This window comes from Ovis canadensis, chromosome 14 (assembly GCF_042477335.2).
Source record: "Ovis canadensis isolate MfBH-ARS-UI-01 breed Bighorn chromosome 14, ARS-UI_OviCan_v2, whole genome shotgun sequence".
In the NCBI taxonomy this organism is placed as follows: domain Eukaryota; kingdom Metazoa; phylum Chordata; class Mammalia; order Artiodactyla; family Bovidae; genus Ovis; species Ovis canadensis.
The window spans coordinates 39,459,990-39,481,472 of NC_091258.1; the positions used below are offsets into that span (position 1 = coordinate 39,459,990).

At 49.8% G+C, this 21,483-nt stretch overlaps 1 protein-coding gene and 1 non-coding gene across 5 annotated transcripts in view; both read left to right on the forward strand.

Moving 5' to 3' along the window:
* The window catches only part of NDRG4 (NDRG family member 4), a 42,944-nt gene that overhangs the window by 2,091 nt on the left and 19,370 nt on the right, over positions 1 to 21,483 (forward strand). For all 4 annotated transcript variants that reach the window (XM_069552928.1, XM_069552929.1, XM_069552927.1 and 1 more), the window contains exon 2: positions 17,448 to 17,542. In XM_069552928.1, coding sequence (XP_069409029.1) covers positions 17,471 to 17,542 — 72 coding nt within the window. In that variant the 5' untranslated portion in view covers positions 17,448 to 17,470. The remainder of the gene's footprint in view (positions 1 to 17,447; positions 17,543 to 21,483) is intronic.
* On the forward strand, positions 4,806 to 4,878 carry TRNAG-CCC (transfer RNA glycine (anticodon CCC)). Its single transcript has one exon. It is a non-coding gene; the product is annotated as a tRNA-Gly (tRNA).

Genomic DNA, 21,483 nt, shown 5'->3' on the forward strand with positions numbered 1-21,483 from the left:
AAGTTTGGAGTTGTGGGTATGGGTTCAAGTAACAGTGAGCCCTCCTTGGCTCAGGCCAGGCTCATAGAGAAGAGGAGATGGGCGCTGTTCCTGGAGCACTGGGAACACTGACCAAGCGTACAGAAGAGCAAGATCTGAGCCCAGTTAGCCAACAGCTCCCCCGCCAGTTCCCTGCCTATTTTCTGTGTAGAACTCGCCTGAGGCAGGCCAGTCCTCCCGACTTCAAAGGGAATTGCACAGGTGGCTGGACTTGTTAATCCCCTGGAGCAAAAGTTTTCACCACTCCGTGGGTGGGTTTTTAGAGCTCCCCACGCAGGACAGAACTCCTGGATCCTTCTCCTTTAGCCCCAGAAGGGCCTGGAGGAGGAATATTGGTGGGAGACATGTGTGGGGGCTCTGGTGGGGCTCCAGGCTTTGGGGTCCCAATACAGTGTACCCTCATCCTCTGGCTACACAGGTTAGGGCCCCTCCTCCCTCATCAGACAGACTTGCCCACTTCTTGCAGACTCTGTGCCCCGGCCAGGCTGGCACAGGGCTCCCTTGGCCACTGTCTTCAGTCCTGGGTCCCATTGCCATTTTCCCTCACCAGGCCCTGGGAGACAGGGCATGCCTCCGCTCCAGTGGTTTTCCCAGCCTTCTCTCTTTCTCCAACTCCCTCCCATCCTCTTACTGCTCTCACCAATCTGGGTTCTATCCCAGTCCCTCTGCAGGCCAGCTGCATGACCTCAGATAGGTGGCTTAACCTCTCTGACTCCAGTTTTCTCATCTTAGAGGTGAAACTGTTGACCCCTCCCTCTGTAAGCTGGGGTGGAGCTGGCTGAAATGGCACAGGAGACACTCCTGGCTGGGGCCTGGCCCCTGGTGGGCACCTCGCGGGCTTCATCTCCCCTCAGGTCCCTTGGTCTTAGCTGTCCCTGTGATGGAGAGTCCAGCTGCCCTGGCTGATTGGCCACTGGGAAGTCTGGATCTGCTTTCACCCGCTTTATCCCTGTTGCATGCATCTGTGGAAACCTGACCCATCTGCTCCACTGGCCGATGAGCAGGTCACAGGTGGTGGCTGGTTTCTTGTGGTGGCATACAGTAAGTGCTCAATAATTGTTGACTGAGCCAGGCTCAGCAGCATCTCCAGGATAATTTCACAGAGGTCTCCAACTCCCTGCCCGCACATCAGCATTAGGAAATTATTTCACTGAACCGCTATCCAATTGATGTTTATTGAGCTGTTTATAGTTTTCACATTCTCCCATTTCATTATTGTGATCATTTTACCAGTGAGGCCAGTCTCTGCCTCATGTCAAATGGCTGAGAAGAGGTGGTGCTTTGTTTCGAACCTGAGTCCTGAGCCCTGAGCCCTGAGCCATCCTATGCGTTTCTAACTGCCTGGCTCCTCCAGGCCAGTCTCACAGCTGCTCTACCCTTCACTTTCCTCATCTGTGAAATGGGCTCGTCCTGGTGCCACCAAGAGTGGTGAGACTGTGTGTGAAATGTTGACAGCAGCTGGCAGGTGGGCAGTGAATGGCAGAGGTGGGGCCGTTGTCCCTAAGCTATGTCCTGGGGTCTCCTCCCCTTCCCTCTGTGCTCCAGTCACCGGATCCCTTCTTCAGGGAATTTCCAGCTCCTTTCTTCCTCTGGACTCTCCACACAATCCAGGCCTCCTGAGATGTGCCTCTGGGGGACTCTGCTTCAGCCTTAGGTTCCCCGTCACATGGGAAGGGGAGACATGATTTTCTAGGGTTGGGTCCTGCTGGTCTGATGCCCACAGCTCTGACACAAGGTAGGGAAAGCTAGGTCCCCCTCACTTATGGGGCTGGAAGGATGCCCGTGAATTGTTATGGGCAGCCTGAGCCTGTCTTTTTGTTTCAGCGAGAAGAGGGGGTGGTCCTTCGCCCTCGAGCAATGCTTAGGCGGCCAGCACCTAGTTTCCAGACCCCTTCCAGGGTGCTCCCGCACAGCGAGAGCAGGGATTCAGGAATCAGAGGGTGTGAATGTCAGAGTCTCCTCTCTGCTCTCAGCTCCTGAGCATATTCTTAATTTCTCCAAGTCTCCGTCTGTCTATCAATAAAATGGGAACAAAGGCCCTCCCTCGTTAGCGTGGTAAGAAGGACCCAGGACTCTGTCCTGCCCACGCACAAGCTCTCTGAGGCCTCAGAGGACAGACGCTCGGTGCCTTTTTTTATTCCTTAGTGAGATGGGAAAAGTGGGACATTTGTCTATCTGCAAGCAGGAAGGTGATGGTTTTCGTGCATTTGTTCTCCAGCAGTCTGTCTCTAGGAGGGTTTGGAGTCAGAGCTCTAAAATGGCAGATTGAAGGCTCTGAAAAATGGTCCCTTGGGAGCCTCAGTATTAGACGCTGGAAACTTTCAAAAATATGCTTGATGTGTGATTAGAAAGCCGAACTTTGGCCAGTTCAGTCTGGAATTTTGGTATCATTTTAACATGTGGAATGTGTATTTAAATAGTGTTAGATTGTGGGCAGGTATATCTCTGACCCATTTATTTATATGTGGGGGAAACTGAGGCATAGGTTTACCACCCCCCCCCAACCAGGACCCTGAATCCTCATTGCTAGCCCATCCATTTTAGTAAACTTCACTGCTTCACTCAGGTGCTGGCGTCAGGTGTGAAGGGACACGTGGGCTGCTAGACCAGGTGGGAGAGGAGCCGATACTTACACGGGGTGTGGGGAGATGGGCAAGCTGTTCCACTGCTTCAATTTTATGAAGGGCAAGATGGCAATGATGTATCAAAAGCTCAAAAATATGTATGGTCTGTGACTCAGCAGTTGAATTTTTAGGAACAAATAAAGATGTGTTCAGAGGTGTTTGTTCAAGGATGTTATCACCTAGTTGCTTATAGAAAGGAAAGAAAAACAACTGGAGACAACTTAAATTCCTGACAGTAGGGGAGGCTAAATCAACAGGAGCACACTCTCAGCAGGGAAGCTCAGGCAGCTGGAACTAAGCTACCGGAAGTCACTTGCCCACCTGAACAGATGTCTCCTGATATACATATAATAACGTGATGACAGCTCACACTTCTCTGGCATTTGTCGTGTGCCAGGCACAGTCCAAAGCACTTTCTATATGTTAACTCACCCTATGAAATATGTGCTGTTATTTCCTCCTTTTAGACAGATGAGGAAACCAAAGCCCAGAGAAGTTAAGTAACTTGCTTAAGGTCACACAGATGGCAAGTAACTGGCTGAAATTTCAACCAGGAGATCTGGCTCCAGAGTCCAAAAGATGTTTCAGAACAGTGTTTTTTGTTTTTAAATGTACAGATTAGCACTGGAAGTGAAAAGCGATAAGCAAAAATGTTAGCAGTGGTTTCCTCTGGTTACTAGGATCATATGTGATTTTTTACTTCTTTTTGCTCTTCTGTCTGACTTTTCTCAGAGAATGTGTGTTGCATGACATTCAAGTTCTATTTTTAAAAATGAAAAATTAACAAATGCATGGGGGAACGTGCAAAGCTCTAGGGGTCTGATGAAACCAGAATTCCTGGGGGAATTCTAAAAGCGGTCTGAAGTCTGCTTTTGTGGAGAGGGTATGTTCTTGGAAAAAAAACTCTAGGGAGGAAGGGTCATCACGGTAGATATTGAACTTGCCTTTCCATAAGTATAGAGAGGAGGAAGTCATTGTAAGCAAAGTGGATAACACACAGCTGGGGTGTGTGTGTGTGTGTTTACACACATGCTAGGGTGAATTTTAGCCCCCAAATATATTATGATCCTAATTCCTAGAAGGGCTTCTCTGATGGCTCAGCAGGTTAAGATGCAGGAGACACAGGTTGGATCCCTGGGTCAGGAAGATCCCCCTGGAGGAGGAAATGGCAATCCACTCTGGTATAGTTGCCTGGGAAATCCTATGGACCAAGGAGCCTGGTGGGCTGCAGTCCACGGGGTTGAGAAGAGTCAGGCACAGCTGCGCACACGCGCATCAGACCTTGTTTGCAGTATGTGGGGTCTTCAGTTGCGGCACTCTTAGCTCCCTCTTAGTTCACACTTCAGTTGTGAACTCTTAGCTGCAGCATGTGGAATCTAGTTCCCTGACCAGGGACAAACCTGGGCCCCCTGCATTGGGAGTGCAGGTCCTTAGCCAGTGGACCACCAGGGAAGTCCCAATCCTAAGGTGCTTTAAACACCAAACTGACCAAAATGACCATACGTCTTTAGCCCCATAACCTATTGAGGACCTTTGAGGTCCTTTGAGGACCAAGAAGTTTTTTCAGTTTATGTTGGGGCAGGGGTGGGGAGGGCAGCGTAGGCCCTGTGTGCCTGGTGATGCTCCAGTCCTGGGCGAGTGAGAATCCTGGCCTGTCCCGCCTGAGCACACACCTGCTCCTCACCCATCAGGTGAGAGCTCTGGGTTCAGACCCCATCTCTGTGGTGATGGACCCAGTCCATCACCCCATTGGCAGCACCCCCTGGCTCGAGTTTAAGCCAACTGCCTGGGCTTTCCCCTCAACCCCAACTTCTTTTTCCCAAGGCCTTCTGGACCCATAAACAGCAGCTCTCTCCCTCCAGTGGCTCAGGACAAACCCAAATCACCCTGGACTCTTCTCTGTCTCTCATGCCCCACATCCTATCCACCCGCAGCTCCCGCCAGCTCTACCCTCAGAATATACCGGGCCACCACCTCCACCCAGGCCTTCAGCATCTCTTTCCTGGATTACTGCAATGACTGGTCTTCCTGCTGCCACCCCCATGCCCTAGGTCTGCTCCACACATAGCAGGAGAAGGGAGACTTTAACATGGAAATCCTATCACATCACCCTGCTGCTCAAAACCCTCCAAGGCAGAGACTTCCCCGGTGGTCCAGTGGCTAAGACTCTGCACTCCCAATGCAGAGGGTTCAGGTTCGATCCCTGGTCAGGGAACTAGATCCCGAGTGCTCCAACTAAAATCTCCCACATGCTGCAACTAAAGATTCTGCATGCTGCAACTTAAAAAAAAAAAGACCCCACACACTGCGACAAAGACCCCACACACTGCGACAAAGACCCCACACGCCACAAGCAAGGCCCAGTGCAACCAAACAAATAAGTGTTTTTAAAAACCCAAAACCTCTAAGGTGCCTCAGGAAAAGCCAGAGTTATTCTAACAGACCTCCTAGATGAAACGTGATCTGATGCCTCCTCCACTGTTCACTCTTGGTCCTTACCCCTCCCTCCCCGCTCCCCTCGATTCACTCTGCTCCAGCCTCACTGGCTGCCTTCCTCACACCTACCGGAAGCCCCCAGGCAAACACTTGCCTGTTCCCTCTGCCCTGAGCACTCTCCTAGGCATGCACACAGCCCCCTCCCTCAGCTCCTCCACGCCTTTGCTCTCATCACCTTCTCAGGGAGGCCCACTCTTACACTCTGTTTCAGATCACAGCCTCTCGCTCCTCCCCCTACTGTGAGGTTGCTTCCTGGTGCGCCTGGCATGTCTGGCACACCATGTGTTTACTTGGATTTGTTGATTGGAATTCTCCTGAAAGTTCCCCAGATGTAGGGCTTCTTGTCTGTAATCATCAGTCTTTTATCTCCGGTGCCTGAAACAGTACCTGGCACATAGGAGGTCAGTATTTGGCGACTGAATGAATGAGTGAATAAATGAAGGACGTAGACCTGAGCCACTCGGCCGCCCTGAGAGCGTGGTCGTTCCTGTACCACGGGCTGAGAATGGGGCGCAGGTGACATTTCCCCAACCAGGTACTGCTATGAGAAGAAACGGCCTGGGCTGAGTGGCACTGACACATGGCCCCACTTCTGCAGACACTGTATGTGACACGGGGAGACCCTGGGAGAGGCTTGGGGTGGGTGATTTCCTGCCAGGTGTGTGTTGTTCCTCAAAACAGGAATACAAGAGGCAATTCAGAGGGGGATGGGGGCTTTCCGGGAGAGAAATACGCAGTCAGAAAGCTGCTCCTTCAGGCTCTCTCTTTCCTGCAGACCTGCGAGCTGGGGGAGACTTGTTGCCTTGTGTTACCCCTTTTTGAACCTTGCACAAACACCCAGTATCTTTGTTTCCAGGCATTTGCCAAATTAGACAAAGATAAAGAAATGAATTGAGGGACCTGTGTTAAAGAAACTTGAGAATTTGTGGCCCCAAGTGCCAGACTTTTAACTTTTGAACTTTTGAATGTGGGTCATGGTTACCAATGTTGATGCAGCTTCTGTGAGTCTGCGAGGGGTGGTCTGGAAGGGGCTGGCTCACTCTCTGAAGTGAGAAGGCTGCCCACTGCAAAGAGGATCTGCGGGCCTGGAATTTCCCTGTGTCCCCTCGGGCAGGCCCCATCCTATTCCTTTTCTTTGGGTTCCTTTAGCATGTTAGGCTGGGACTCCAAGAAAAATGTCCCAAGTTTAAATTAGCTTCGATGGTATGTGACAGAAAGCCAAGGATAATAATAATGGATTAAACAGCAGAACAGAAACACACAGACACAGAAAACAAATTTATGGCTACCAAAGGTGAAAGTGGGAGGAGGGATAAATTAGGAATTTGAGATTAACAGATACACACTACTCTAAAATAGATAAACAAGGACCTACTGTGTAGCACAGGGAACCATATTCAATATCTCATAATCTGTAACAGAAAAGAATCTGAAATATATATGTAATATATAAAATATATATAACTGAATCATTGCTCAATACCTGAAACTAACACTGCATTGTAAATCAAATATGCCTCAATTAAAATATAGATAAAAGAAGATAAAAGTTTCCCTCTTTTATAAGCAGAGTCTAGAGATAGGCCATCCAGAACTGTGGCTTCATGATTCTCAGGAACTTAGACGCTATCTATAGTGCCACTCTAGCACCTTTAGCATCCAGCCTCAGGGTCTAAAATGGCTGCTCAAGTTCTCACCATCACATCTGTATTCCAGTCAGTGAAAAGAAGGAAGGGTTGAAGAATGGCATGTCTCCTCCCTTTAAGACCACTATTCCAAAGTCACATGGTTCCATTTATATCTAACTGGCTGATTGTTGTCATAAATAGGCTTTATTCCCTTGTCTACCTACTCATCTAAAATTTGGGGATCTAGTATTAAGAGTATCAAGGGGAGAACAGATACTGGGGGACAATTAACGGTCTCTGCCCCAGTAGGACTTTTTCCTGGCTCCATACAGAAGCCGCTTACATGGAATATATTGTTGGGATTCCAATTCTGTCTGCCCTTGGTCTGAGGGTTGGAGGTTTGTTATGTCTGTGTTTAATGTCTGGAACCATGTTGTGTACAGAAACAGAGTTCACACATGGGTGCTGTGCCTCAATGGAAGAAAATTTTATAAAAGAGCTATGTTACGGCAACTCTCAGATACACATTTTCTTAATAACATCTCTGACATATATCCTCTCTTGGTGAGGTGGGCACCAGGACCACTGTTTTGCCATCACGGTACACCAGAAGGTGTAGTCTGGTGGGAAATCCTGGAGGTGGTAGTGGAGCCCTCTTGGGAAATGCTGTACCAGCGACGTTACTGATGTCAGAGGAGCTGGGACTCCATGGGAAAGCACAGCCAGCCACAACCTCAAGACAGAATGGGACTTCCCTGGTGGTCCAGTGGTTAAGAATCCACCTACCAACGCAGAGGATGCAGGATCAATCCCTGGTCAGGGAAGATTCCGCATGCCGAGGAGCAGCTAAGCCCACCAATGCTACTACAGCCAGCAAGCTCTAGAGCCTGTGCTCGACAACTAGAGAAGCCACTGAAATGAGAAACCCTCGCACTGCAGCTAGAGAGTAGCTCTTAGAGAAAGCCCTCTTGCAGCAACGAAGACCCAGCACAGCCAAAAAAAGAGAGCAATTCAGAAACATGGGATCCTGAATGTGAAGAAGTTTTAGGAAGAACTGATGCAGTTTATTTCACTTCTATTTTTTTTTTCACTTCTATTTCAAGAATTTACAAGCATTGTACAGCAACTATACTTCAATTTTTCTAAAAAAAAAAATTATATTTATTTATTTTAATTGGAGGTTCATTACTTTATAATATTGCAGTGATTTTCCATACATTGTCATGAATGTACACATGGGTGTACACATATCCCCCACCCTGAACCCCCCTCCCACCTCCCTCCTCATCCCATCCCTCAGGGTCATCCCAGTGCACCGGCTGTGAGTGCCCTGCTCCATGCATCGAACTTGGACTGGTCATCTATTTCACATATGATAATACACATGTTTCAATGCTGTTCTCTCAAATCATCCCACCCTCTCCCTCTCCCAGAGTCCAAAAGTCTGTTCTTTCCATCTGTGTCTCTTTTGCAGTCTCGCATATAGGGTCATCGTTACCATCTTTCTAAATTCCATATTTATGTGTTAGTATACTGTATTGGTGTTTTTCTTTCTGACTCACTCTGTATAATAGGCTCCAGTTTCGTCCACCTCATTAGAACTGATTCAAATGTGTTCTTTTTAATAGCTGAGTAATATTCCATTGTTACACTTCAATTTTTTAAAAAAGAAAAACCTTATAAGAGTGATAGATGTGGGTCTAAGTCTAAAAGAATAAAATGTTTTTAAAAATTAATTACCAAAAGTTCTGAATGATAGGAACTCATTATGCTAGTGACAGTTCTGCAGTTACTTTGTGTGTATAGTAGGAATGAGCAAATAAACAAAAATATTGGGGATAATGATAGCCAGGTTTCTCACTGTGGAAAAAAAACGATTACAAATAATGAAAGGGGGAGGTTAGAATAAACTGAGTGGTATGGAATTGGAATTAGAGATGTCAGTATAAATTCCAGATTTTTAACAGATATACAGATACATACATAGATGGAGAAAAGCGTGTGTGTGAGGCAGAAGAAATATAAGATGAGTTTGGAGTAAATTAGAAGCTACTATAAAATTTTAAAAGACAGTGAATGGTGAAAGGACCCAAGAGCCAACTTAACTCCCAATGGCCAAATCTGGCACAATCAGAACAATAAAGTAATAATGGAAATGGATTATAACCCATAGAATAAAATAAGTAATTGAATAAATCAGTGAATGGAGAAGAAGAGACGACTCTGTTTCTTCCAGGAGAAATCCAGTTAATAAATGTAGAAGGGATGATGGAAATCGAAAACGATCATCAAGCAAATTCCACCATAATAACTGTAGGCAAGCCTCATCCACGGTTGCTAAAATTAGTGGGCGGAAAGTATCATGAGAAACAAGATGTCTGCGTAGTCTCAAAGTGTCTCCCCACGAGATACGTGTTAGTTACAAAGGGGAAAATAGTAACTTTACACTGGAGAAACCCCAGAACCTGGGTCAGGTGGTCAAGCTTAAGGTTCCCCAGTAATGAGACATCTTGTACCCCATGAAATGGCACAGTGGCAAGGGCGCATCTCTTCTGCTGTATTCTCGTGAAAAACACAAAACCTCGGTCTAATCATAAAAAAAAGAGAGAGACAAACCCAGACTGAGGGACAGTCTATAGATTTTAACTACTCAGTGTTTCTCGGGTGTCAGCATCATAAAAGACAGACTGAGGAACTGTCCCCGAGTGGAGGGGACCACGTGGCAGCTAAGGGCAGGGTGGCATCCTAGATGGGGAGACTGCTGGAAAACTGGTGAAATTCAGTGATCGTCTGCAGATGGCATCACTGGATTATATGAGTATTTTCTTTCCTGGTTTCTCTAATTGTTTAAGGTTCTGTAGCATGCTGACATTCTAGAGGAAGCTGAATGAGGAGTATGTGGGAAGTTTCTGTGCTTTTTTTTCTGTGATTTTTCTATAAATCTGAAATTATTTCAAAATAAAAAGTTAAAATGTAGGGGGCAGTATTACTGTCATTAATAATGTTTTTTTTTTTTCTTTTCTATTGGTACATAAAATGTTAGTGTCAGCTCTAATTGATGGTATCTGAGATTTGATAAGATCTGCTATGTAGAATAAAAGTCTCCTTTTAGACTCTTCCAAATACATATTCTTCCTCTGAAATGAGCATTATTATAGTTACCCTGATTCATTCGAGGACCTTTTTTCTTTTTAATTTGCAAATAAATGTACCTGTTCCATGCATGTATTTTTCACATAAATGGGCTTATTTATTTATACTTATTATTCTGTGCCATGCCTTTTTCTCTTACCTGCGTATTTTAGAATGCCTTCCCTATCTGTTTGAGTGGAGCTGCCTCATTTTTTAAATAGCTGTGTGGTGCTCTGGGGTATAGATGTGCCAGGGTTTATTTAACCATTCTCCTGACATTTATTTTCCTTGTGATGGTTCTTTTCACTGTTTTTCCTATTCCAAAGAGCGCTGCAGAGTACACCCCTGTGCATAGCCTCTTCATGTTTTTCTTCAGGATAAATGCCTATAAATAAAATTATTAAGAGAGATTTGCATTTTTACAAACTACCAACTTGCCCGCCAAATCAAGTTGAACCCACTGCAGTCCAGTCAGTGGTGTATGAGAACATGTATTGTTTCCCCACAATCTCACTGGCACTGAAGGTTACCAATCATTTAATACTTTACAGTCTGAGCAAAGAATCATTCATTCATTCATTTCATGCCATTCAACAAACACACATCGTGTCAGAAAATATTAACAATTTATTTTCATTATTATTGCTGTTGTCATTGTTGTGGGCAGGTGATGGGGAAAAGCATTTCAGGCAGAGGGAAGAGCATGCACAGAAGCATGTGCTTCCTGCAGGAATAATGGGCCGACTCAGCTGGGGTCTTTAGCTGTGAATGTCAGCATCCAAATATGGCTGCCTTCAGCACAGTGGGAGTCTCTGTGTGCGTGTGTGTGTGTGTGTCTGTGTGTGCGTGTGTGTGTCTGTGTCTGTGTGTGTCTGTGTGTGTGTGCGTGTGTGTGCGTGTGTGTCTGTGTCTGTGTGTCTGTGTGTGTCTGTGTGTGTGTCTGTGTGTGTCTGTGTGTGCATGTGTGTCTGTGTGTGCGTGTGTCTGTGTGTGTCAGTGTGAGTGTGCGTGTGTCTGTGTGTGTCTGTGTGTGTCTGTGTGTGTGTCTCTGTGTATGTGTATGTGTATGTGTGTGTGTCTGTGTGTGTGTCTGTCTGTGTGTGTCTGTGTGTGTGTCTCTGTGTGTGTCTCTGTGTGTGTGTGTGTGTGTGTGTCTGTGTGTGTCTGTGTGTGTCTGTGTGTGTGTCTGTCTGTGTGTCTGTCTGTGTGTGTCTGTGTGTGTGTCTGTGTCTGTGTGTCTGTATGTGTGTCTGTGTGTGTGTCTGTGTGTGTGTGTCTGTCTGTGTGTGTGTCTGTGTGTGTCTCTGTCTGTATGTGTGTGTCTGTGTCTGTGTGTCTGTGTGTGTGTCTGTGTGTGTGTGTGTCTGTGTGTTGGCAGGGTGGCGGTGGCTGTGGAGAGATAGGAATTCACGAGCCCAAATCAAGGAGGAAGCAGGGGACGTGGTCTAGGTCAAGTTCGGCATCAAGCAAGGGGCTGTAATGGGAGAGGGAATGGAGGCTGGCCAGAACACAAGCTCATGTTCCCTGCCTCCTGTTAGGCCATCTACCCCAGGGAAACAGAACCTGTGTGGAGTAGGGTTTGTTTGTTTTTTATGGGGTGTGGGGGCAGTCGGCCGCAATGCAGCCTGCAGGATCTAAGTTCTCTAACCAGGAATTGAACCTGGGGCCCTGGCAGTGAGAGCACTGAGTCCTGAGCCACTGGACCACCAGGGGATTCCCTAGAGTCGGGTTTAAGAGCACGGGCTCTGGGGTTGCTCCCTGGATGTGCCACAGGGGACTTGCACCAGTCACTCCCTCTGTGCGCCTGTTCTTGCCTCACCTGTGAGATGGGGATGCTGAGGGAAGGTCTGTCTCCATCCCAGGCCTCTGAGGTCAGCGTCCGGACAGTGAGAGTGATATGACGAGGGGCCAGCTACTTGGACAGCTCTCAACCCCCTGCACAGTGCAGCTGGAAGCAAAGTTCCTGATTTCTGGGTCCCTGAGTTCTGGGACTTCTTTTCAAACCACAGTGCTGGCGTGGTGTGGGTAGATGGAAGGGCATCAGGTGCCCAGGCTTGAACGTGAGTCTGAACCTGCCCTAAGCGACCTCCTTCTCAATCTGTGGCACAGACCCTTCCCAGGGCGGAGCTGCCCAGGTCAGATTGGCTCTGCTCCTTGTTCCATTTGCTCGAGGCTCTTCTCGTAACGGGATGTCATAACTAGGACTTTCAGGAGTGCAGCAACCACAGGGCGCCTTGGACCAAGATCCTGGCCATGACCTGGCAGAGACACCCTCCCTCCAATGACTAAAAAAACAAGAAAGTCCACCTCTTTTATAGTTTGCTTTCTCCCTGTCCCACAAGATCTGGTTCACCTGCATACGCTAACTTCACCCTGTTGGTGTCTGGCCTTCCTTCTCCTTCAGCTCTTGTGTCTCTCAGGGGGGCAGCTCAAGGCGTTTTGGGGTGGGGAGCGATGCTCCACTGTGCTGCAGTGTCCTCAGGCAGCCTTCCTTGCCTCTGACTCCTAACCACTGTAGGCGCCCCCGCTTGCTGCTGCTGCTGCTAAGTCGCTTCAGTCGTATCCGCCTCCTAGCGACCCCATGGACTGCAGCCTACCAGGCTCCTCTGTCCATGGGATTTGCCAGGCAAGAGTACTGGAGTGGGTTGCCATTGCCTTCTCCTCCCGGTTGCTGAGACAAGCTCAAATCCCTGCACGTATTTCCAGATGCCCCCTACTACTGACTGAGCTGGGCTTCTACTCAACGATGGCTTTATTCCATAGGATGCGTAACTGCCACTGATCAGTTTAATTGAAGCATTTATTGAATAGGTTCCAGGCTTCCCAGGTGGCTCAGTGGTAAAGAACTCACCTAGCTAATGCAGGAGATACAGGTTCAATCCCCGAGTCGGGGAGATCCCCTGGAGAAGGAAATGGCAAACCACTCCAGTAGTCTTGCCTGGGAAATCCCATGGACAGAGGAGCCTGGCGGGCTACAGTAGTCCATGGGGTCGCAAGCAGTTGGACATGACTGGGTGACTACACACCAACTACACACCTCAGGAACAATCATAGTAATCATTTACATTTCAAACCCTGTTAAGTCTGAGGGTTCACATGGCCCAGGTCTCAACACAGAATCACATTTAAAGAAGCACAAAATCAGCAACCAAAAGTAATAGAAAAGAAATGCAATTCCTTTTAAAGAATTCACCCACCTTCACTCTGCTCTAGGGCCCCTTTCCGTCACCCAGCCAAAGAGCCCTTGCTTTCTCTCCCTCATCCCTTTCCTGTCCTTTTATTGCAAACATCAGCAGAGCCTCCCTGCCAGCAGGTATGAACCCTTCTTAAACAGGAGACAAGAGAAAAAGAAAGTCCTCCAAGTAGGCAGAAGAAGGTTAGGAGGACCCCAATTAACTCTGTGATTTTTGTCCCATCCAAATGGGTATAGAAATCTTCTATTTTAAAAGCACGTTTCTCAGACTCACAAATTTAAAAATAAACTTATAGTTCCTGGGCTGAGGGGAAGACTGTGGGGAAGGGATAGGGAATTTGGGATGGCCATGTACACACTGCTACATTTAAAAAGGATAAGCAACTAGGACCCACTGTATAGCACAGGGAACTCTGCTCAATGTTACATGGCAGCCTGGATGGGAGGAGAGTTTGGGAGAGAATGGATACACATGTATGTATGGCTGGGTCCCTTTGCTGTTCACCTGTAATTATCACAACATTGTTAATCGGCTATACCCAATACAGAAAAAAAAAAGTTTAAAAAAATAAAAGAACACCTGGTATATAGTAAAAAATACTAAAAATTACAAAAACATTTCTATCTGTTGTCTTTGTTGTACCTCAAAGCTTTCTGAGGTGGGCAAAGGGAGGCTACCACTCCCATTTTGCAGCTAAGCAATCCTGTTAGTGGCTCGCTCAAAATAAAGCTAGGCAGTGAGTGATACAGAAGAGATTCCGGTAACTGCAGGCCTAACCACTGAGAAGCTGAGGGTTGGAATTCTTCCCAGGCCCATTTGTTTCTAACATTCTGTGTTGCCTTTAGGGACGTGGGGGTTAAGAGGAGGGGAAAGACAGAGTGTAAAGGCCCATCGCTATGGCTCCAAGACCCCCTCCCCACCGGGCACCTCCCACCCCACCTGCTCTGTGCCCCCTGACTCTGTACAGACCTGACTCAGGCTTCCTTGCGGGACTTGATAGGAATCTCACTCTCTTTTTTGAAAGCTTTTTTCCAGCTTTATTGAGATACCAAAGTTGACATATAACATCGTATAATAAGTTTAAGGTATACAATGTATTGATTTGATAGGAATCTCGTTTTCTTGTAACATTGTCTAGCTGCCGTCTTTTACTTTTTAGAAATCACTTCTTTCTTGACTATGCTGGCTCTTTGTTGCTGCTCTGGGTTGTGCAGTGAACAGGGGGCTTCTCTCGCTGCGGAGCACAGGCTTCTCGCTGCGGAGCACGGGCCCTAGGGCGCCAGGCTTCCGCACCTATGGCTCGCTGGTTCTAGAGCACAGGCTCAATAGCTGTGGCTCACGGGTTTAGCAGCTCTGTGGCCTGTGGGATCTTCCTGGATCAGGGATCGAACCCACGTCTCCTGCATTGACAGGCAGATTCTTTACCACTGAGCCAGCAGGGAAACCCTGCCTTTTTCCCCCTCCCGATCACAAGTCTCTTAGGAAGGAACTTGACCGCCACCACCCTGTGGGAATGCGTGCTGTGGCCTCTGTTCTGGAGCCCCACACCACCACCTGCTGGGCCGTGGGCTGTCCCGGTTTTCCTGGGGCTGAGACATCCCCGGTTCTCTGGAGTATGAGGTTTCTCTTTGCAGCCCCCTTCCCCACCACCCCCTCCCTCACAGGCCATCTGTCCCTGCACTGCCCACTCTCAGCCCTTTTAATAGCACCGTCCTTGGGGAGGATGGGTCTCCAGGGTGGTTTCGTAACAGACCTGGGTGAAGGCGGGGACATCCCAGTCCTGCCAAGGCGTTTAATTGAGTCGGGTATTCAGGGAGGTTGGAGGCGAAAGACGCCCTAATGGGGAAGAGACTTCCAGGGTGGGGGCCCTTCTTTCAGCTCCCCACTGGATGGAGGGATGAGTGTGCACACATCAGAAAGGATGGAAGAGAATGTGGGGGAGGGGAGAGAGGACGCCGTTCTAAAAATACAGCCCGTGTGCATTGTGTTAGCCGGTTTCCCTGGAAACCACTGGGAACAGAGAGCTCCAGGGTGGCACAAGGTGCAGGGACCTGGGCGCCTGGGTGGGCAGGGGCCTTCCTGCCTGGTCTCTCCGTGCTGGGGACCAGCTCTGCCAGGGGTGGTGGCACAGAGCTGGATTAACTTTCCAGCAGGCTTGGGTGGCCAGCAGTGCCCAGCCCAGCCTTAGTGCATCTCAACCCCAGACTAGACTGAGGTGGGGACCACCACGCAATCACAAGGCACCATCTTGACAACATTCTGAGGGCTAATGCTTCCTGCTTCTGATAGCACCAGGGGAGGTCTGGAGCTGCAACCTGGTCTCAGGACCGCCCACAGGAAATGAGTTCCAGCTGATGTCCTTGGGTCCAGGCAACCACTGTGCCCACTCCCCATTACTAGGGCTTCTATAGGGAGAAGCCAAAGGAGCAAGGGTGGGCAAGGATGGGGGGCACCTTCTTGACCAACCAGCTAGTGGGATGGTCAGCTTTTCAGGGCAGAAAGGAAAGTCTGATGGCTTCACCTTTAAGAAAGACTGATAACAGAATTGGGAAGGAAGGAGAGGGGAGGGAGGGAGGCTGGGAAGAATAGGAAGCCAGCCGTCCTTCCAGGAAAGACAGTGTTACAGAACCAGCATGGGGCTGGATGAGGAATCCAAAGACTCCATTTCCAGGCCTGGCCCCATCTGGGCTTGCCGTGGAACTTCTCTGAGCTTTGGTTATCTCGTTGCATTTCCCATCAGGGTGAAATCTAACAACACAAGAAAGTGCCTTGGGAGCCGTGGAGTGCTTTGTCAGAATAAAGAATTGTTAATGATCTTCAGATAGTCTTTCTTAATGGTTTTTTTTTCTCCCTGACTTCAGACTGTAGGCGCTAGTTTTCTGTCCTTCACTCTGGGATAATACCTGTTAACTTTATAAAAAGCCTTCCAGGCTGTTGTTGTTGTTTTGGTGAAACTATTCATATTTCTCATAATTTGGATAATATTGTATGTGTTATAACTTCTTTTTAAAAATCTATTACAACACAAGCATTTTTCTCACGTTATTAAATAATCTTACAAGTCATTGTCTTCCCTATTTGTGGACACTTGGCTCTTTTTGTTTAGTTTTTTTTTTTTTTCCTATTATAAATGGCACTGGGGTGAGCTTTCTTAGAGATAAATCATTAGATGCTAGTTTTCCTAAGGATAGCATATGGTTTCCTTAGGAAATTTCTCCCAGGGAGAGGACCGCTGAGTCCAAGAGTAAGAACCTTTTAAATGATTTTAATTCAGTTCTGTAAAACTGCCCTTCAGAAAGACGTACCAATTTATACACTCACAGCAGTATAAGAAAAGTGCCCATTTTGGTGCATCTTTGCCAGTGCCGCAAACCATACCAATTCCATTAGCCAAATATATATATATATATCTTTGATGTCTAGTGCGCTTTAATATTTCCCCCTGTATTTATTGGCTAATTGTAATTCTTTTATGAGTTCTCAGCTCGTGTCCCTGACTAGCGTTTCTCTTGGTGCATTCTTATTTATGCCATCCTACAGTCCCAGCGAAGAATGGTGGTGCCAGGCTAGACGGATTGTGGGGTCTTGGCACCCTTTCTGTCTGCCTTTCCCCCAACACTGGATCCTCCAGACACACACGTGTGTACATATGACCCTTCCTCTCCTGGGGCTCAGAGGCCCAGAGTCTCCCCAGAACCTGCAGCCACTAGGCCTGGGCCCCTCCGCCTGGTGGCTGTGGTTGAGGGGTCACGGTGTCACCCCTCCCTGCTGGTGGTGTGTCGTGACTGGCACCCCTTCCTGCAGTGTCACACTGCCAGCCCCTTCCCCTCTCAGAGCCCCCCTCACCCAGGCTTGTCCTAAGCACTGAGCTCAGCTCAGCTCCGTGTCCTCCAGACCCCACTGTCCACTTCTGAACACTGGGGGCTTCTCCGCACGTGGTCCCCCTGCTTAATAAATGGAATTCACTTGAAGTTGTTTCAAGGGTCATCGTTTATCGTGTTGCTTTGTTTTTCCTTTTTTCTTCTCTCCTTTTCCTTCCTCCCTTCTTTTCTTCCCTTTTCACCCCTTCTTCCTTTTTTGCCCCTTCTTCCTTTCTTCGGGTGCTTGGGGGAACGTGTTTTAAGAACAAATAATGTAATGACCTCCCCTGAGCCTTGCTGCCCGGGTGAAGCGCTGAGCTGGGCCTGCTCTTGGGGACCGCGATCCGGGGATGGAGCGGAGCGGTCGGGTGGGGCCTGGTGCCCCTGTCCCAGTGCGGGGTGGCGCTGTCCTCTCCGCCGGGCTGAGACGTCCCCGCCGCACCAGGCCCTAACCCCCTCGTCCTCGCTTCCCAGGGCTCCTGCTCCACGACGTGACCATGGCCGGCCTGCAGGAGCTGCGATTCCCCGAGGAGAAGCCACTGCTCCGGGGCCAGGACGCCGCGGAGCTGGTGAGTGAGTAGACGCGCCTTCGCGGTCCTGGGGGCGGAGGGCGCCACCTCGTGGCTAAGAAGGAAACTGCGCGCCTTTTCTCTGGTCTGACGGCAAGCAGCTGGCCGTCCATCCTTCTGGTCCGGCCAATGGCAAGGAGCTGACCCTCCGAACCGCGACGCAAGCCAAGCGCCAGGAATCCTCAGGCCATCCTGGGAAACCTTGTCCCTGCCGGGAGAGAGTTCCGCCCGGGCTGAGCGCCCACGCATCTAACATCCAGCCAGCCTCGCTGGGGCTTTGGCTGTGTTTGAGGCAGGGAGGCTCTTTAGAAGAGTTATTCTCCTTTCGGTGATGAGAGAACTGAGGCACAGAAAGGGTAACTCACTTGGCCAGGGGCACACAGCTATCAGGGAGTGAGGCCGTATTCAACCCCTGGTCCTGGGCGGCCTTTGGACCCCAACAGGGTCCCCGCTGGCCGGTGCTGCCTCCAGCAGCAGACCCAGGCTTCCCGCCTCGCTCAACCCCCTCAGGTAGGCAGCTTCTCTTTTCTCCTCACAAGCCTCTGAGATAGATGGGCAGGCGTTACCAGCAGAGCCCCAAGGAGCAGTGGGCCCAAGGCACTGGAGGTTGCTATTTCACCCGAAAGGGCCCTCATCAGGACCCCAGACATCAGATTCCAGAATTAATTCTGCCCGCACTTTCTAGTAATGGTCACTTCCAGCATGCCTCCCCTTTCCCTCCCTGCAAAGAAAGTCTGGGGGTCTGCTGCTCGTGGAATTCTGGGGCAGCATAGCCGCAGCTGTATGCTGGTTATGCTGCCAGGCCCCCTCACTTTGCAGATGGGGAAGCCGGGAGCCCAGTCCCTGGGTGCTCAGCACACCCCCTTTCTGCCCTGCCCCACCTCCCGCAGCCTCCCTCCAGAAGGAGGTGAGCCCCAGAGCCGCTGAGCACCCTGTGTGGGGACAGAGTGGCTGTGCAGGCCCCAGGGGGCCAGCCGCATGAGGCTGGCAGTCCTGCCCCAGAGAAGGGCACATTTTAAAATTTTTAGTTTTAATTGGAAGATAATTGCTTTACAATGTTGGGTTGGTTTCTGCCATACGGCATGAATGGGCCATCAGTATAGCTGTATTCCCTCTCTCCCCCATGCCTGGGTGCATGCTCAGCCACTCAGTCGTGTCTAACTCTATGGACTGGAGCCTTCCAGGTTCTTCTGCCCTTGGGATTTCCCAAGCAAGAATACTGGAGTGGGTTGCCATTTCCTACTCCATGAGACCTTCCTGACCCAGGCATTGAACCTGCATCTCTTGCATCTCCTGCATTGGCAGGCAGATTTACACTAGAGCCACCTGAGAAACTCTCCTGCCTCCCCCACCCCATCTCTAAGACAGAACCTTGAGCTAACTTTTAAGGCATGATTGCCTGAGGGCAGACCCCAGCAATGGTCAGGAAACAGTGGTGAGCTGGACACTGTAGACTTTTTTTTAATTAATTTATTTTTAATTGAAGGATAATTGCTTTACAGTATTGAGTTGGTTTCTGCCAAACATCAACATGAATCAGCCATAGGTATACATGTGTCCCCTTCCTCTTGAACCTTCCACCCACCTCCCTCCCCAGCCCACCCCTCTAGGTTGTAACAGAGCCCTGGTCTGAGTTTGCTGAGTCATACAGCAAATTCCCATTGGCTATTTGACATGGGCTTCCCTGGTGGCTCAGACAGTAAAGAATCTGCCTGCAATGCGGGAGACCTGGGTTCGATCCCTGGGTTGGGAAGATCCCCCGGAGGAGGACATCGCAACCCACTCCAGTATTCTTGCCTGGAGAACCCCATGGACAGAGGAGTCTGGTGGGCTACAGTCCATGGGGTCGCAAAGAGTCAGACACGACTGAGCGACTAAGCACACTCAGCTATTTTACATATGGTAATATATGTTTCCATGTTACTCTCTCCATACAGTCCACCCTCTCCTGGACACGGTAGACTCTTGACTCTGATTCCACTCCCTCCCTGTTCCAAGCCCCCATCGTCTCCTCCGGGTGCTCCATGCCGGTACAGGATGTGCATCTGTGTGTGGCAAAGAGAGCTGAGGGCACCTTGACCTCACATGTTCTCCTCCACTCCTCCCCTTGGCAGGGCACCCCAGGAGATGCCCCCACACCCCTTCTTTCTGCTTGGAGAAGCCGCCCCACTGGTCTCCCTACTCTGTCCACCTTTTAAAGTCCATCATGTCCTTCCTGGCATTCTAATGTGTTCCATTCCCTTGTTCCAGCCCTTTGTGAGTCCTGCCCTTGGGCTTGGTAAGTCACCCTTGAATCCTAATTATAAATTTCCCTTTTTGCTTAGGCCGACAAGATTTGATTTCTATTACTGGCCACCATCCCTCCCGAGGCCTGTTTTTAACTATTGTTCTTGGCTTTGGTAAGGGACTCGGGTAAATTTATCCTTTTTTGCATACACCAAAAAAATAAATAAGACATACCCTGTCATTTTCCGCATTGTTGCCCAGCGGCTGCCGTTGCTCTCAGAATTACAGCCACAGTCCTTCCCTGGGACCAGCTTATGCGCTGTACCACCCCCAACCTCCCACCGCCCCACTCCTCTCCTGTCTCTTGGGCTCACTGTTCTTCCATGACCCAGCTGATCATCTTCCCAGCTGTTCTCTCTGCCTGGGATATTCTGGCTGCAGAATTTGCAGAGCTGGCCCTTCATTTTATTCGGGCTCTGCTCAAATGCCCCCTCCTCAGAAAGGCCTTCTCTGACCACAGGGTCTAATACTGACCCCCTGCACACCCTCCAGGCCTGGCCCTCGCCACTCTTGGGCCTTGCCCCGCAGGCTCCTAGGGCAGAGACCCTGTCCGTTTTGTTCCCTGATACCCCCAGTTCCCAGCACAGCACCTGGTACCCAGTAGGCACTCAGTAAAGACTTGGGCCAGGTGGAAGCTGTAGACTGTGATGTGGTTCAGAAGAAAGTTTTCCAGAACTCTCTGTAAAGTTCCTCCTGCCCACAAACAGCCTGTCTTTCTAGGCATGCAGGCAGAGACTGGCCTTCTTGTGAGGGCACGATGGTGGCTCTCAGGGACCCCTGCACCCATCACCAGGGCTCAGGGGCGGGGGGCTGCCTGCTGACACAGGGTGTGCAGCTGTGGGTGGTACAGAGAGATGAGGGCACCGTGGCCTCACATGTTCTATGCGTCTCTCCCACTCCTCGCCTTGCCAGGACACCCCAGGAGATGCCCCGCACCCCTTCTCTGCCCAGTCTGGCCTGGCACCTTGCTGCCCCTTCCTTCCCTGGTCGGAGTCCCTCTGACCAGCCCCCGGGCTCTGCCTTCTTCCTGCTGCCCTTGGTGTCTCCCCTCATCCCACCCGGACCTGAATATGCCTGTACCCCCAACCCCTCCCACCCACAAGGGTCCACGTCTGTTCTCCTCCGAGGCTGCAAATCCCAGCTCAGTTTCTCCCCTTTCTGCAGTGGACTTGGTCACCGGTCACATCTGCTTATGAGTGGCCTCAACCCACCGCCCCCCAGATCCTCCTCTGTGCTCCCAGCGTGGCCTTCCCAGGTTTCAGTGACAGCTGGTACAGTCCTGCCTGCCTTGCTCTTGGCCTCTTTCCCAGGCGGTTACATTCACAGAGTCCCCCTGTACAGCTACACAGGATGACAGTACCTGTCCCCTGTCCTTTTGCACTTTTTAAAATCTTTCGCCACCCGCCAGGTGTAAACTCCCTGGGTCTACTGAGGAGTGAACGCGTCCATGTGATCGCCCACCATCCCTCCACTGTTTGAGGCTCTGAAGTCGTTGCTTGCTGTGTCCAGGGCTCCGTACCTGCATCCCCCACCTGGATCTCCTTAGGCTGCTCCTGGGCCTCCTCGCCTCCCCCCGTCTGGGCCCTCTCTCCCACCTGTCTTCCTCGAAATGGTCGTGTGGTTCCTCCCAGCCTCCGGCATCTCCAGATTGGCTT